This window comes from Lycium barbarum, chromosome 9 (genome assembly GCF_019175385.1).
Source record: "Lycium barbarum isolate Lr01 chromosome 9, ASM1917538v2, whole genome shotgun sequence".
Lineage (NCBI taxonomy): Eukaryota > Viridiplantae > Streptophyta > Magnoliopsida > Solanales > Solanaceae > Lycium > Lycium barbarum.
The window spans coordinates 1,500,058-1,517,620 of record NC_083345.1 but is presented as its reverse complement, the minus strand read 5'-3'; the positions used below and the strand labels follow the sequence as shown (position 1 = coordinate 1,517,620).

The 17,563-nt window shown below is 33.4% G+C and overlaps 1 protein-coding gene across 2 annotated transcripts; it reads left to right on the top strand.

Annotated features, from left to right (window-relative positions):
* The first annotated feature begins 232 nt into the window (after window positions 1-232).
* LOC132608852 (uncharacterized) lies at window positions 233-2,543 on the top strand. 2 transcript variants are annotated; one of them, XM_060322619.1, is made up of 3 exons: window positions 233-424; window positions 768-931; window positions 1,798-2,543. In XM_060322619.1, the coding sequence occupies exons 1-3, from the start codon at window positions 390-392 to the stop codon at window positions 2,358-2,360; spliced, it is 762 nt and encodes a 253-aa protein (XP_060178602.1). In that variant the 5' UTR covers window positions 233-389; the 3' UTR covers window positions 2,361-2,543. The 2 variants fall into 2 exon arrangements, with proteins under 2 accessions (XP_060178602.1, XP_060178603.1); XM_060322620.1 differs by having other exon boundaries at window positions 234-424; window positions 777-931.
* The last annotated feature ends 15,020 nt before the right edge of the window (window positions 2,544-17,563 follow it).

Genomic DNA, 17,563 nt, shown 5'->3' with positions numbered 1-17,563 from the left:
TAGTATCTTTTTAAAAATTATAATTAGAAATTATTAAAGGCAATTTGAATCCTGGTTGTACTGTAATTAAAATTATTTCCTAGTTTTAAAAGTATTTCCTTTCCCAAATCACCACTTTTTGAGAGACGTACACGAAGTGGGGGACTATTTTGAAGCTGCGGTCAAACGTAAGGGAGCATTTTGATCAACTATGTAAAGTGCGGGACTATTTTGAAGGTGAGGTGAAAATATAATTCATTCTTTTTAACGAAGTCCTAATAATTGTAGAAGAGTGAATCCAAGGCAAAATAGGACGCCTCTCTCTATATCTGTATAAGGATGAGGAAGGAAATTAAAGTCATTAAGTAAAATTGTTTTGGTTTTCTTGGTCTTGGTGTTGGTGGGATTTGATGATGAAAACTAATACTATGGATTTATCAATCAGGTATTCGCTTTTGTTTTCTATTTATAATAATAATAATTACATCACTGTTATTGCAATTGGTATCCTCTTCTAATCCTGCAAAATTTTCACTCTTTTAACTCTAAAGGAACCTTTTTTTTTATCCACCCTTGGGTCCTCTTTTTTGCAAATTTTCTCTGAGGAACTTTTTTTTTTTTTTTTAATAAATAAATCCAAGCTTGCTTCCTGGGTTTTACAAATTCTGTTTGTATCTAATATTTTTGAAATTGTCAGCCTTTGAATACTAAAAGCACATTTAAAAAAAGAAAAAAAAGCCAAGCTTGGTTCTTGATATATATATATATACTTTCTTGTTTGTTGACAGTATCTGCAGCCGCCCGGGTGAAGAAGTTCTCCCTCTCTGTGCCTCTCCCCGTAGCCTCTTCCTCGGCACATGGACGTTTTTCTCTCAAAGCTTCGACGCCGTGGTTTCATCTTTCAAGAAGTTTAGGTGGGCCGTGTCAGGGTTTGGTGTAGCAGGACGTGCTGGTAATTAAGTCTTTTTACCTCAACATTATATTGGGTTTCTTCATGCCGTAGAAACTATATATGAGGTTAATTTAAGCTTAGCAATCTATAACATAGATTATCTTATTCTACTATTGTTGTTACTATTACTTTGGTTATCTTTATTATTTTGGCTGTCAGTACTTTCTCTTTCTTCAATATTTTCATCATAGCTTATTTACTCTCCTGTTCTGAAAAAGGATTTTTCTTGAGCCGAGGGTCTATCGAAATAAACCTCTCTATCCCACAAAGACAGGGGTAAGGTCTGCATACACCCCACCCTCCCGAGACCCCACTTGTCGGATCACACTGGGTATGTTGTTGTAATCTATCACATAGATGGAAGCTGAAACTTAAGGAATGCATAAGTAGTCAGTGTGTTATAGTCTTTGAGCAGAGATAATAAAAGTCTATCAAGTTGTTCTGCCCATTATATTCCTGTTTGATCATAGGATTTCCTTTGAAGTTCTTTTATCAAAGAAATTTCTGTCAGCTGTTACAGATCTTTTCCTAGCTCACTTATGAATAGGAGGTACATTAACGTTTGCTCGGTTAATTCTAGCCCACATTATCCTTTTTGCAGTTTTGACATGTGAAGATATTCCCTAAACCTCTTAGTTAAACATGCTCAGAAAAAAATGACTAGCTTTATGTGGTGTTTTCTAGCTTTGGTGGAATTTCTTTGCTGATACTGTTTGGAGACGAGAAGTTGCTTCTTTTTTAGTCTTTGAAGTGGTGATTTTTCGTGCACAGTTGCCCTCTCCAATTGTCTTGGTGTGCTCAATGCCGTGTGTTTTTTGTAACTTTCTTTGAGATGCTGAATTCCTTTTTTCTTGTGTTTCTTTCAGGGCGTTTCATTTATGGTAATGATTTATGGTGGTTTCTTTTTAGTTACGTTCCATGGTCATGCATGTTCTTTGCCTTACTGAAGTTCACTGGTGCTCGACATGTTTACAACATCTTGATGGTTCTCGACATTATTATCTTTCCTGTTAGCTCCATAACTCATAGTGTTGTGGTGTACTCTGTTGTTTATTGGTATCGCGACATGCCTTTCCGGTTAATGGGTGCCAAGGCGAAATTTATGATCGAGGTCATTCCTATGATAATGGCAGTAACCTTGCATCACCTTTTGGAGTTCAATTATGGGTATCTCGAGCTACTGCTAGGCTTCACCACATATTTCTATATCTTTGCGCACTTCACGCGCATAGCATATGACATTGGAGTAAAAGACATATTGGTGGGATTAGTAATGCAGGTTCTTGGTTACATGCTGAACGTAGAATTGTTAGTTAGAGCTTTGGCTTTGAGCTTCTGCTTAGGTTACAGTTTCTATAGATACGTGACTTATTGTGCTCCTGAAGTACCTGTGCATTCTAAAAAGGAGTTGGAGCAGCTGCCTTGCTGATTTGAAGGGTGTTTGTAGAAGGACAAATCATTAGTATCTCACAAATTATGAGTTGTTTGCTCTTTTTATTTTTGTCATGTGATGAGTCTTTGATTCACACGTTCGTTCTTGCTCTATCTTGTGCCCTTATCACTGTATTTTAACCGTATCAATGGAAAAAAAAAGGCAAAATATTGGTACCAATTTCAACAGGATTAATGGCCAGCAGTAGTATATTCTCTTTATTATTATAGAAGAGCCATGGGATGAGCTGCTGATGGTTGACCTCTCAGTTTTTTGGTGCTGTTACTAGCACTACTGCCAATGGCCACACTGGCATGCTTAGCTGTGGTGAACTATGGAGACAAAACTATTTCTGATCTTGGTAATTGGGTTGCCAGTGCCACTAATAGTCATCAATCCTCTATCCGTACTCCTTCCTCATAGTCCTAGTGGGTTGATCAATACGGGAGAGGGAAAACGAGGCTGCACAATTGTTAAAAAAAGATCCGAGGAGTGGATTATGTTACTACTGAATTTGCTGACCTTTTGATGACGAGAAAAATCAAAGAAAACATAGACCAACCTTCTCATCAATCGTCTGAGAAGTACAAACCCCATTTGATTCTTCCAATTCCCTTGTTCCAACAACTCACTGGCGTTTACACTCTTATACTCTATGCTTCTCCAAACATTATTAGGATTTAAGAGTGATGCTTTGCTTATGTCCCCTGTCATTATTGCTGCTGTCGATGTGGTTGCAACCTTTATTTCAGTCTTTGTATTAAAGTTCCGTAAGTTTGTTTGGAGAATACTCTTCTTAAACGGTGGCAGCTCAATGTGTATATTAACGGACAGTATTGATAGCTCTTATAGGAAATAATAATGCAGCAGTTTTGCTTCATTGATTTTCTACATCTTTATATTTGTGGCTTTATTTGCATATTCAACGAATGAGAAGATTAAAAGTGGTTATGTCGATTGCAATGAGGAACCAGCATGCTTTTGGAGTGGCTTGTCTCCTCTTTCTGTGCCACAGAGGAACTTTTTTCCTAGTTCTTCTTCTCGTAGTCAATGTACCTTCTACTCTTATTTCTGGCATAACATGGATATGTTAATTTGAAATATGATTTGATGAGCTGGGTTTTGCTTTTCATGGCTCAAGTAAGAAATTGTAAGTAATATAAAATAGTTGGTTATGGTTAATGAGTTGAAAGAGTTGGGGTTTTTGAAAACTTGGAGGAAAAATGACCGACGGAGTGAAAGAGAAATGGAATATTTGGCCAAATTATTGCTTTTCCCGGCCAAGAGAGTGTTTTTTATGGGTCCTCACGCGTTTTAAAAGTAATAATTCTCCATGCCATGTCAACAAAAAAACGGTGTGATAACTTCATTTTAGTTTAAAGGGGTAACCGGACCCGTAGAAAATGGAAAAGAACAAAAATTTAGCAAAACGCAAAGCGAAAGACCTTTTGTTTTTCCTGTATGTTGTATGAACTAATGAACTTTTCCTGTATGCTGTATGAACTATGAAGTTCATATAGAGTACTCATGTTTGAGAGTAAATAAACGAAAAGAAATAAAAACGCAGTTAGTCAAAATCAGTACATATACTTGCATATTAAGATAACCGAACCTTGAGCAAACCAATCTTAGTACTACTACTACATACTTATAACATACTTATACTAAAATCTCAACACATTATGAATAAGGCAAAATATATCCAAACAATCCAGCAAAGGCATAGGCATAAATTGATTAACTTGGTACATGTTACTTCATGTCTGTATCCCCTTTTAGCACAAAAACTAGTAGGTTTTCTGAATGCAGCATCACCAAGATCAGTCTTCCTTAGCTTCCTCCACCTCATCTGCAATAATCATAGCACAAACCTAGTCAGCAATAATCATAGCACAAACCTAGTCATTCACTCAAAATTAGGCATCTTCAGTTTCTACGGTTGATGTAAAAATCATGTCACCTCCCTAAAAATTATTTTCCACGAGAATAAAAGATTAATGTATTACACTTATTATACCGCGACCGAGTATTGAAAAAGCGCCTTAAATGATCGAATCGTTACCGGACATTGATGCAGCATTTTGTGACAAAGAAAGATATAGTAGTTGACAACCTCATTTTTCATATTAAATTCTAAAACCTCATTATTCATCAATTGCTTTCAAGAAAAGGAACACAAAATCAAGACAAAAAGAACCATACTTGATCAGCAAAAGAAATAAAGATCTAATCTTTAACTAGTTTTACTTCAAACATAAAACATACAAGGAAAAAGACCTATTTTTCATGAACTAATATCAAGAACAGAACACACAATCTATACCAAAAAAAGAAACAAAATACCTGTATAAATGCAAATATATTTCCATATATAGCAATGCTAAGACCATAACCAAATGAGTGATTGAAATTACCTGAGCGAGCAGCCTGTGCAGCATCACCAGCCTCTATAGCATCTCCAATCTCCCTAGCCACAGCAGTAGTCGCCGCCTCCCTAGCCGCAGCAGTCGCCGCCACAATACTGGTGGACTCAAAGTGTGCCCTCACAAAGACAAGTGCAGTACACACTATAAAAATCACCCACGTAGGATACTGATAGTGATAGTCTCTGACAGAAGTGCCAATACAGAGTCCATAGAAAGCATACAGTAAGCCCATATCGGTCCCCACGGGCCTCAATAGCATGTCGATGGAAAAGACAGACACAAATCCCAAAAAAAATGCAAGATGGAGCTCGAAAGTCGCTGGCCGCCTACAGTAGAGTCCAATAACTACAATCCCCCCGAGTACAACTCCTATAGGGTTGCACCACCTCACTGACTCTGGAGTAATAGCAGCTGGCATCTCTTCACCTCGATAAGCTGGCTCAAGATACAATATAATCATCCAACCAAATACCGGGATAAGAACAACAGGTAAAATGATGGTGATGGGGCTCTCTATGCTCACGCCATCAGCAACGACTGAAACCAACGTAGCTGTACAAGACAACACTGAGCACCAAAACCAAATACGTCGTTCCCATAAAGACAACATCTTTTTAGGCAGTGAGGAACGAGCTTCTGTGTGAGAAACGGAGTGAAAATGGCGAGCTGGAAGGAGAGTAGAGTAGAGTAGAAAAGAGGAAAAAGTAGTCCGTACATGATAGAGAAAAAAAGGTCATGTTTCCGTACATATATTGAGCCAGTTCTTTTCTGGGCTGGTTAAAATGATTTGGTGATCAGATTAACTGGGGAAATAAAATCTACATAACTAATTTTATGTAGGAACCTGGAGATTTAACAAAGTAGAAGAAAATATGTTGGACCTGAAAATGTTTCTCGTTAATATTAGGTGGTTTCGGTGTTCAATGGAAGACAGATGGTGTTAAATGGGTGGACTAGACCCTTATAAAAGGGGTTGTTCACAATATTACATGTGTATATTCATTCCTCGCATGTAATGGCTTCATGGCACAATTTCAATGATTGTTGAAATGAAATGCACTGAAAAAAGCATCGAAATTAACCCATTAACAGATGAAAACTCACCTCAACTACCAAAATTTTAACCCAAACATAATCACCACTTTCACAACTTCACCTTTTTCTTGAAAACAAACCCCAAAACATTACCTACACACCCTCTCTTTGTATCAACTCAATAACTTTAATACTTTATAGTGTTCATGCACCAAAATTAGTAAAGAAAATCACACAGGTAAATGAAAAGCAAAAGCATATCAACCCAAATGAAACAAATACACCCATAAGATCTAAAGTTTTACCTCAAAACCAGAAGAACTTGATGAATATCAAAATGCTTTTGAAAAATGAGTTTATTGTTTGGAACAAATATTATTTTTTTTTCACACAAAACGTGTATATTGGGTTGATATACCTCAGGTTATAGTGACAAACAATGGCTGTTAGAGTACCCGGCTGAAGCACGTACTATTGCTCAGTGACAGTGAGCACAGTACGTACTATTTTTAATTTTATTTTTTAATTTTGTCTTTTCCATAGCTGTTTTTTTAAGTCAAAAATATGTTTTCACCTGAAAAAATGGTTTGAAATTTGAAATTCTATGCTAAAACATTAATTGATGCTTCAATAAATATAATGATCAACTTTTTCTATATGTTAGACTACGACGAGTCACTGATCGTCGTAGTAATGCATTAAACATTACTATTTTTTTCAAGCTACAAGAATGCCCAGACATACCTTGACGCCTATTAAAGAGACAAATATAAGATGACATTAGGTTTTCCAGAAATGATGAGTACCATGTATAGTAATGCATTAAACATAGCTGCTAAAAAGCAAAAAGATCAAAACATATATAGCAGATATATATATACCCTGACATAAACCCTCAGTGTCCTATCCTATACGCCAAGCTCAAATTATGTATATTCATCCAACACAAAACACTGATAAAAAGGTGAAAAAACCCGAGTGCTTTTTGACTAAACTGATCATTCAGAAAAAGCTGTAAACTAGGCAGATAAACGATTCATCAGTTCATATTCAGATAAAACCAAGATGAAAAACATAAAGGAGTAAGCTTTTTAGTTTTGTTTTGGAGATTGTAGCTTAAAATAGAATACAAACACATGATTCTTCTTCTTCTTCTTCTTCTTTTTTTTTGGAAACAGGTAGACACATGAAACTAAAATGGTTGCGATTTTGAAAGTAACTTGATCGAGCCAGTTTCTACAACTTGACTCCATTTTTGCTTTCCTAAGAAAAAAAACAACAAGATGGTTTCTTGGAAAATATTTTCAGCATCAAAAGAAAAAAACCCTAACTGTTATCTATATACATACACACCAACATACATAGAGAAGAAAATGAAAAGTTTGTTTATACCTATATATCGCTGTAAGCTGAAAAAACCCTAGTTATGGAGAAAATGTGGTGGTAGAGAAGTGGGTTTTTTCTTGAAGCAGAGAAAATGTATGGGAAAATTGCAAATGAGAAAAATGGAGTTTGTTATTAGGAGCAGTGAAATTGAGCTGTGCAGAAGATAGAGAAAGTAACTAACTGATTATAATGCAACGATGTATACTACTGCTGCGTTTTTGCTATACTGCTCACGTGCCTTTGCAGAATGAAAAGTTTACGTTTATGCCCTTTCGTTTATGACTTTCGTTTTCGAAAGAAAGTGATTTTTGCATGCATTTAATGGATGGTGATTGAAATTGTGTAATTTATTCATGAAAAAAAGGTACTTCTCCAGGCTTCACTAGGAATAACAAAGGAATATAATTTTTGTAAAAACACTATTTGAAGTTAAGTTTAAATAAGTCGGGTATTTGGATATTGAAGTTGTGTCTAGACATGCACGTAACTTAAAGAAAAATTACTGAACTTTTGTGTGTGGAATTTTTTTTTTTTTCACTTGAATTCAAATTTGAAATTCTATGATAAAACATTAATTGATAATTCGATAGATGTGAAGTAATAACTAACCTTTTATATAAATTAAAATACGACTGAGTCACAGAAAGTACAATTTTTTACCCTGTCCGTGGATATATGTATGATTTCTTTTTTGAAAGAAAGTGTTTTTCTTTTAAATGATTTTCGCATGCCTTTAAAGGGTGGTGATTGAAATTGCGTAATTTATTCATGAAAAGGTACTTCTCCAAGCTTGTAGGGATTCACTAGCTAGGAATAACAAAGGAATATTCACATATAGCACCCTACCTTGAATAGAGAAAAGAACTATAAAATATATACCTATATTCCCATCATTGAACTTGTCATTTTCTGCATGCATTCTCATAGTAGTATATTATCCAATAAAACACACGAGTGCTAACACAGAATTTTCTTTTTGTAGTTGGTCAAGTTATTTCATTCATTAATTGAGTGTATACTATCCGAAAATCGTTAATCCCTGATGGAATCGTTGAATTTTGGGTTATCATTAATTTTCAAGACGATTATTTTATTTATTTGTGATAACTACTTTTTTTTTTTCCAGACTATTTTATCATGGCTATTTCGCTTTCTTTATTTTTGTTTTGATACTGTTTTGAATTACTTGTCCTTATCTGACCTTTTTTTTTTTTACCATGCCTTCGCTTGAGCCGAGGGTCTTTTTGAAACAGTCTTCCTACCGTCCAAAGTAGAGAGATAAGGTCTGCGTACAATTTATCCTCCCCAATCCCCAGACCTCACATTGTGGGATTTCACTGAGCATGCTGTTGTTGTTAAATTTCAAGAAGCTTTTTTTAAATTTGAAAAAACTGGTTTAACCAGTTTAGACCAGTTTTCAAGAGAAAAATCTTTTCCAATCAAATTTCTTTAATTTTCTTAAATTAAATGAATGTCTAAACACAACTTCAATTTTCAAATATGTTTTTTCAATTTATAAACTTCAAATATTGCTTCTCTTTTTTTTCCCCGGAATATCACAGTATTTAATATCTAAACACCTACTCAAGCTCTCAAATTTTGATTGTATAGAACCCTTTTTTTTTCTTTTTCTTTTTTTGCTGTTCTCCTCATTTTTAAGTGGTTAAGATTAAAACATTTAAAATATTAAATTTTGAAGTTGAAAAGCGAAAAGGATTTACTCCCTCCTTTTCGATTTATGTAATCTTATTTCCTTTCAGTTTGTGCCCAAAAAATGACTAATTTTCATATTTGAAAATAATTTATCTTTATATAATGATTTATAGCCACACAAAACATACATGTATGCCTCATTTTACACCACAAAGTCAAAGGTCTTCTCTTTTTCCTTAAACTCCTTGTCAAGTCAGATAGGTAAAATGGACTGTTCGTCCTTGTTTCCCGTCTATTTTTTTTTTATAATTTCTTGTTGTCTTTTTTTTCAACGAATTTCTTGTTGTCCATTAAGCTTCCTTTTAATATTTATACTTGGACCAAAAAAACCTTAATTTACCCATTTATAGCTAATGCAAACATCCCTTTAAGCCTAGGGATTTTATTAACAAAAAGCTAACACTTGTCCTTTTCTTTACGCTATCCCTTTCCACATAAAAACAAGACAAATTAAAGGAACTTGAGTAAAATCAGTGATAGTACAAGTAATTGTCAAAGAAAAATACAAATAGTCTCTATATCTCTATGTTGCATTATATCTTTATCAGGCTAAAATGTAGGAAATTTCATTACATTACTGTATGTTACTCCACTTATAACTGTAGCAGGGATTTGTTGTGTAGTAGATTTGTTTTATTATAAGAACTACTGAAATGTCACTCAAAAGAAAGAAATAAAAAAAAGGTAAACAAAATAGGAGGAGGAAAGATAAAAGTGAACTAGCATATATGACAAGAATCGACACATAATCCATATTTAAAAATATTTAATTTTATTAATAAATAATACTATAAAATTACTTTCTGACTAATTAAATGGCTATGTTGGTTAATTTTCATATCCTATTAGCCTTGTTACATGTCACAAATGAATTAAACAAGTACCGCTTTTACAATAAAGATGTTGATTTTAAACCAAATCAATATTTTAGAAATGGGATGCACGTATATCTTGTGTATCACAAATATATTTGAAAAAACATAATATTTGAAGTTAGTACTATATAAGAGTATTGTTTTTGGACACAAATATATTTAAGTTATTTACATTTTGCACCCTTAAAGTATGTATTTTTTTGTGATTTGCACCCTATCCTTCATTTTTTAACGATGTGCACCCCGATCTTTTCATTTTCTTATAAAATCATAAAACCATATATTTGCTAAATATTTGAAAGGATAAAGTAGAAAAACACAATTAGAATTTCCTAAAAAAGTAGGTTTATTTCCATAGGCACTTTCTCTTTATGATTATTTTAGCACGTATAGATGTAAGAATTTTGACATGCAAAGTTTTAATTTGTATGACCCTTAAGTTTGCAATAACAAATTGTTAAAACTTTTAGTAATCTAAAAGAGAAAGTAATTTAAAAAGCACGTGTAAATTTAGGAATCTTTTAGTTGTTTACATCAATTCCTAATATTAGAATTTAGGTCGTACGTGTAAATTCCTTTTTTCCATCCCATATGTCGTTTGGAAAAAGATCGTTAAGAGTCACTAAACTCACCAATTCGACGAATCAAATCGTTGTTTTTTTCTTAATTTTTAAATTTCTGAAGTTTTTTTTTTCCTTTGTCAGGTGATTACTGCATATAATATTCTTTTCTTGAAAATTCTAATTAATTGTGTTTTTCTTACTTTATCCTTTTAAATAACTAGTTTTAGCGTATAATTTGTCCCTTACATTAACATACCCTTTATTGTACACTCTTTTTTCTACTGTGACATTTTGAGTTGTCACCTTTAGTGTTTGACAAATTTTCAAGATGACAAAAAACAAAAATCTAAATTTTGATATGAGCTTTATTAAAACTAAAAATAGAAAAGTGACTTGGCGGTTTATAATATTTGGTTTCAGACATATAGAAATATAAATAAGTAGTATAGGTGAATAAAAGAAAAAGCGTCCAAAAATAATTAGATAAATTATTACTCATACTTTCCCATTTTAACTGTTGCTTTAGCTCTTTTCACGCTCATAAAAAATAATAAATGTAAGATATACTTTACTAATAAGTTACCCCTATGTATCAGATAGGTTTTGAAAATAGAGCAACTCAAAAAAGAACAACTTATTTGATGTTATCAGTATAATTGAAAATAATTACCAACATAAACTTGAGTTTCTAAAGTGATAATTATTTTGGGACGATTGTTTGAGCTGCATTGACTATTAATTTTGGGACAATTAAACAAATATTTCAAAGACTTCAAAAAAATCAAACTTGGGATAAAGATCAATAATGAAACGAAAAAAAGCATTGCTGCTAAATTCAAGTTGCAAATAAAACATTACTGTACAAAATTTGAACTTTTACCAAATTGGCAATTCGCATGTAAAGGTAGATCTCAAAACCCCGGTATAAATTGAGCAAACTTCCAATTATTGGAGGGACAAGTGCATAAATGGCCGATTTTGAGTTGGCCATTTAAGTTATAGTCAGTAGTCACACTATATTAATGGCCGTTTTTCGAACCCTTGAATGAAAATTTTAAATCCGCCACTGTTTAGTAGAGAAATTTGTTGCAAAAATGGTTTCAAAAGTACTCATGGTAACACAAATTATTACCCCCTTTTCCTTAATTTGTACTCTTAAATTCATCAGCACTATTAGTTTATTTGTTTTGTAATGTTTTTGCTTCCATTTATTTATGGAATTAGCCAATAAATTTATATTTTGTAAAAACAAAAAAAAAAGTGTCATAAGTTGGTTAATACTACTCCCTTTGCCCCAATTTATGTGATACATTTTTCTTTTAGTCTATCTAATAAAGAATGATATGTTTCCTTATTTGACAACAATTTAATTTTAAACTTTATCTTTTACGCTTAACGAGATGATCTATAACCACACAAATATCTTTGGCTTATTTGAAATCACAAGTGTTATATCCCGTATTTTTGAACGTCAGATTATTTGCTGAGGTGGGGCCCACCCATCGAGATTTTTTTTGGGACATCTGAAAAGTCATATGAATCACATATGTGAAGTTAAACACAACTCAAGAAGGACCCTTGGGCCAAATCAAAGTGGAAGTCCTCCAAACGAATATTTTTAAGAAAACGTTTTCGGGTGATTAGACTTCTAGGGGCAAAAGAGGTATTATAAGTTTGGAATTTGGAAAAATACCAAGAAATAGAAGTTGTAGATAATTGAATTAGATTTCCAACCATAGGTCGTGGATTCCCAGGTGACGTCGGTACAAGGAGATATGAACGTTTTAAGGTCGAAAGGTCAGTTGGCTAGGCCCAACTCGGGCCCAACCGGGTTAGGCCCATGACCCATGTTATTTAAGTGAGATTTCAGCCCTTTATCCTCATTTTTCATACCAAAAATACCAGAAAATTCTGGAAAGAGAAAGAGAGGAGCTTTGGAGAGAAAAAAAACCAACTTTGACCAAAATCCGAGCCCCGAATCCCGAAGCCCATGAAGGGAAAAGTGTTGTACGCTGCGTTGTCTTCAATTTGAGCTAAAAATCAACCAAGGAGGAGGGTGATAACGTGGTGGCTGAATTCTTAAGGTATCGATAAGGTTCCTTTTCATTGCTAACAAGTTTATTTAAAGTTTTAACGGATTAGAATGGGAAAATAGCGATATAAATTCGTCTGTTGGCATTGTGAATTATGGAATGAGATTTGAAGAGAATTTTGGATGAAAATAAATGTAGTTAACTTGTAGAATGTGGAGGATGTTGTTATTGATGTTATTTAGTATCTTGATTGTGGTTGTTGTAGTATTCTAATTGTGTTGTTGAAACTTTGTGATGGAAATGGAAGAAAATGGTTTATGATGGCATGAAAAATGGTTGAAAATGATTATAGGAACTTATGTGATTTCAATGTAGTTTCTATGTAATTATGGAAGTGGAGTTTTAAATGAGAATTATTATGTTAGTTGGTGAATTTGGAGGGATGCAAGTCCATATTGGCATGAAAGATTGGTTGGTAAGTTGTTATGGGGAATTTTGTGATTTTATGGAAGATTTATGTAATGATGAAAATGAAATTGTTATGGTGTGAATTATGATTATTGTTAATGAAGTTGGAGGATAAAAATGTGTTATGGATATTTATGTCGAAGATTAGAGATTTCGGATGAATTATGGTTTTGGTGGAATTTTTGTATGTTTTGTAAATATTTTGTAGAATGATATGAAATGCTTCCGAATTGTGTTTGAATGATCTTTAATTAAAATATAAACATGGAAATATTGATATTGATTTGAAGGTGCAAAGTTGGATTGGAAGTTGTTGCATTATTTGGAAAAGAAGACTATTTATGTTAGAATGCGTTTCTAGTCGATTGTTGATGTTGTTGGTATGGTTGTTGCTAATTTGAGCCGAGTTAAATCTCGGGGATGTTGTATATATAGGGGAGATGCTGCCCAAATTTCTGTAGACAAGTATTGGTTAAGGTTGAATTCTTAAAGCCTTATGATTAATATTTGGTAAATATGACCAATTGTAGATTTTGGACGAAACAAGATTTGAATTTGGAGAAGCGTAAGGAGTGAATAAGGTATGTAAAGCTTTACCTATTTTTCTCTTGGCATGTCCTAGGTATGATAGGCTTGGATACGAGCCTTGGGGACGACTCTACTCTTAGAAATCCGCACCTAAATTTGCCCATTTTTCATTCAGTAGAATTGAATTGAATATGTTATGAATAGTTGAAAAAATTGCCTAAACATCTAGAACTTTCACAAATAGGACCCGACTACTTTAAAACTCCCATAAGTGATGTTATGAAGTGTAACATACGTAAATTATGTACGTCACCTCATTTGATCCCAGGTGGGCCCACTATTCCCGGATTTTTCTGATTTGTTCCATTTGACTTATTTTGAAGTGGAATTCAAAGGAAACTCTTGGCTACTTTTCTAACTACTATACGACAGTTGTTTTGAAGTATTTCGTAAGTCCCACAACGTATTTTGAAACATGAAAACGATTTCAGAAAACTTATTTTGACATAAACCATTGTGACATCCGTAAGGCATACGCTATGATTACTGTTTAGTTTCTTTATATGGTTTGTCATCTGAATTATGCTATTGAGTCTCCATAAATGTGTTATATTTTATATTGCATTAGTTTCTCACTACTCCATTCGTGGATGCCTCAATGTCTCCTTCACTGAGCCCGAACCAGGATATGTTATCACGCGTATTCCACTGCATTGTTCGCCGTGCCTCGATGTGAGGGGGCAGGTATACATGTACATGGGTTGTGGAGTATGCTGTGCCATGTACACACATTCTGATATACGATAATATGATATGATATGGCCATTTGATATGTTTGATATGTGCACATTCTGATATGATACGATATGTTACGGAGCTATTCCCTACTCTGGAGTATGCTGTGTTGTGGCGCCAGTGACGGGGTGGCGACCACGTTCTGTTCACCGTGTCCCATAATGGGGCCGGATATGGCATATGTTGTGACATGCATTACCTATGTTTTATGAGTAAGCATTTTTGATACTCCGGTTACTATACTTATTTTCTGTATCCTCCGTTCAGATTATGATTCTGTTTATTGCGCCTTATGCTTTACATACTCAGTACATATTCCGTACTGACCCCCTTTCTTCGGGGGCTGCGTTTTCATGCCGCGCAGGTACACTCAGATGATGCGAAGTTATTATAGAGGATGTTCCAGTAGAATTGGCAAGCTCCTTTTGCTCCTGGAGTGCTGCCGAGTCAGAGTGTATGCTATGTTTTCTGATTATTTGTTAGAGACTTTGCAGACAGAGTCGTGGGTATAGTATGTCAGTTGTGTATGCGGCTTCATCAGCCGATATGTCATTCTGTATTATGTGTTAGATTCTGTATGATCATAGATTCTGTTTGATTTGGAAAGCATCGGACAAGCATATTTTGAGAGTTTATTATATATTTTATTTTTATCTGATTTAAAAAGTCTACTCAGATTATATGTGTCCCAAAGGTCTGTGGGTTCGCTCGGCTTCGGATGTGGGGCCGGGTGCCCATCACACCCTAGTGGAATTGGGGTGTGACAACAAGATTCAAAAGTTTTTTTTATTTCTTAAACTCCTTGTCTAGTCGAACTATGTCACATAAATTGGGACAGAGGAAGTATATTTTTAAAATGTAAAACTTGACTCAAAGTAATAATGTTGGTCAGTTTTCTCGGTCATCTTATCAGAAATGCACGCTTGACGTTAAAATATTGTGCGTACTATGTGGGAGGATTAATCTTCGTGCGCAGTCAATTTTTTTTTTAAAGTACTTGTCAAAACAATATATTTTACGAGAAACAGTTTGTGTTTGGCTAATTCATTTGAAAAGTGTTTTTGATTGCTTTAATAAGTAGATTGTGTTTGGCTAATCTTCTTTAAAAAGTGCTTTTGAGTGTCAAATTACGAAAAAAAGGACAAGTATCAATAAAGGTTGACTATCAAGATTATTTTAGAGAGAGAAATGTTTTAAATAGCTATTATGAAAAACTTCAATTAAAATCTTACTTTTAACTAACTAAAATTTAAAAGTACATAGTAAATTTTTTAATTAATATAATACATAAATAAAAAATTAATTATTGAAGTAATAGTAACACGATGATTTAAATATATTAACAACTATAACCAAAACAAAATTCAAAATGATTCCACAAATTAAAATTCAATACAAAAATAAGTAGAATCCTTCATACATCATGAAGATTCTCAATGATTTAATCCCTAATGGATTAACGAGAGATATATATACTTGGTAATATGTATTTATGGTAGGGATATTTTTGTCTTGAAGAAAATTAATTTCTGCTTCTACCCTAACCGCAGAAAAATTGCTTCTTCTTCTTCTAAAAGGTAGTTTTACTAATTGTCCAAACACCTCAAGTGGGGGTGTACAAATCAAACCGACAAATCGATAATTCGAACCCAAACCGAGAAAAAAACCCGACTAGTGGTTTGGTTTTAAAAAAGAAAAACCCGAACACTATTGGTTTGGTTTGGTTTTAACTAAAAAAAGTCAAACCGAATCAAACCAATCCGACATTCCATTTATAAAATTTCAAACATATTTTATACATAAAAATATTTATTTATAATATAATTTATAAATGTTTGTTTAACTTTTTTCATAGTTTTTTATCTTTTGACATATTATTTTCATTTTTTTTGCGCGAATTACCCTTCTTTTGGGTGGTCTTTAAATTTTTCCCCTCACATTTGTGGTCTTTAAATTATGCCCCTCATATTGCTGGTCTTTAATTTTTGCCCTTCGCGTTGCAACCTGAGCGTTCACGCAAAAATCATGAGGTTCTAGGTTCGAACTCCCGCTCAAGCATAAATTAAAAAAAAAAAAAAATTACAAGGCAAGGTTTGGGTCGTGTGTATGCCGGACCTGTCATACACTTATTATACTTATGCCAAGTCTGCCCATGAGGCATAAGTATGCCGGATCCGGCATTACTTTGGTAATTCCTTAACAGGTGTATGCCGGTGAGGGCATAGCGAAATTTAAACTCTGCCTTGCGATTTTTTTTTTTAATTTTTGACTGAGTAGGAGTTCGAACCTGAAACCCATGGGTTTTAGCTGAAGGGCAAAATTTAAAGATTTCAAATATGAGAAGCAAAATTTAAAGACCACCCCAAAAGAAGGGCAATTCTGCGAATTGCCTATTATTTCAAGCTTAGAATTAGAATTTTGAATGGTCCAATAAATTTTATAGCCTAATGATATTAGTAACTCAAATAAAACTCAACAAAAAATAAATCAATACTAATGGTAACAAAAGTAATTCATAACTAACACTGGAATGATAATAATGTTGATACCTATTCTTTATTTTTATATTAGTTTAGAAAGTGAAAATACATAACTTAATTTTATTTTTTCCTTAATATCTAGTCATGTAATTAATACTTATTAGCCGTACTTATTTTAGCATGACTTAGTACTTTTAGATTATGATCATTTTCTACATGCCTTATAAATTGGCCGTATTTATTGTAGCATGACTTAGTACTTTTAGATTATGATCATTTTATTTTATGCAATTTTATTAATTTTTTCCGTTGAATATTTTAGTACAATTTCATTTTTCATCTCACGTTTTGTGTTATTTTCTTAATAAATATCTTAATTAGATAGTCGTATCTTATTAGAACTAAAGAAATATTTGAAGTACAAGTTATGTGTTTTATATGAAGTCTTTATCGAGAAAAACCCAAGCAATCCAAAAAAATCGAGAAAACCTGAAGTTGAGAAACTCGATTTTTGTTGGTTTGATTTGATTTATAAATTTAAAAACCCGATACAGTTAGTTTAATTTGGAAAAAAACTCAAATCAACCCGGTTCATGTACACCCTTAATCTCAAGTATTCAAAAAAATGGTACTTTTGGCCAAAAAACCTCTAGGCCAAAAAGGCTGTGATACTTAAATTGGGACGGAGGAGTATTTTTTTTTTCTTTTTTTTACTTTTGATGATAACTTTTTTTTCTCCAAATTAACTCCTTTGAGATCCAACAGCTACTATTCTATGTAACATTATATTAAAGTACGGACTCTACCATTCTATGTAACATTATGTTAGGTACGGGCCCTATTAACACACAGTTGAGAAATTTTCATTTGTTAAACTCCAAAGTTGAGAAATTTTCTG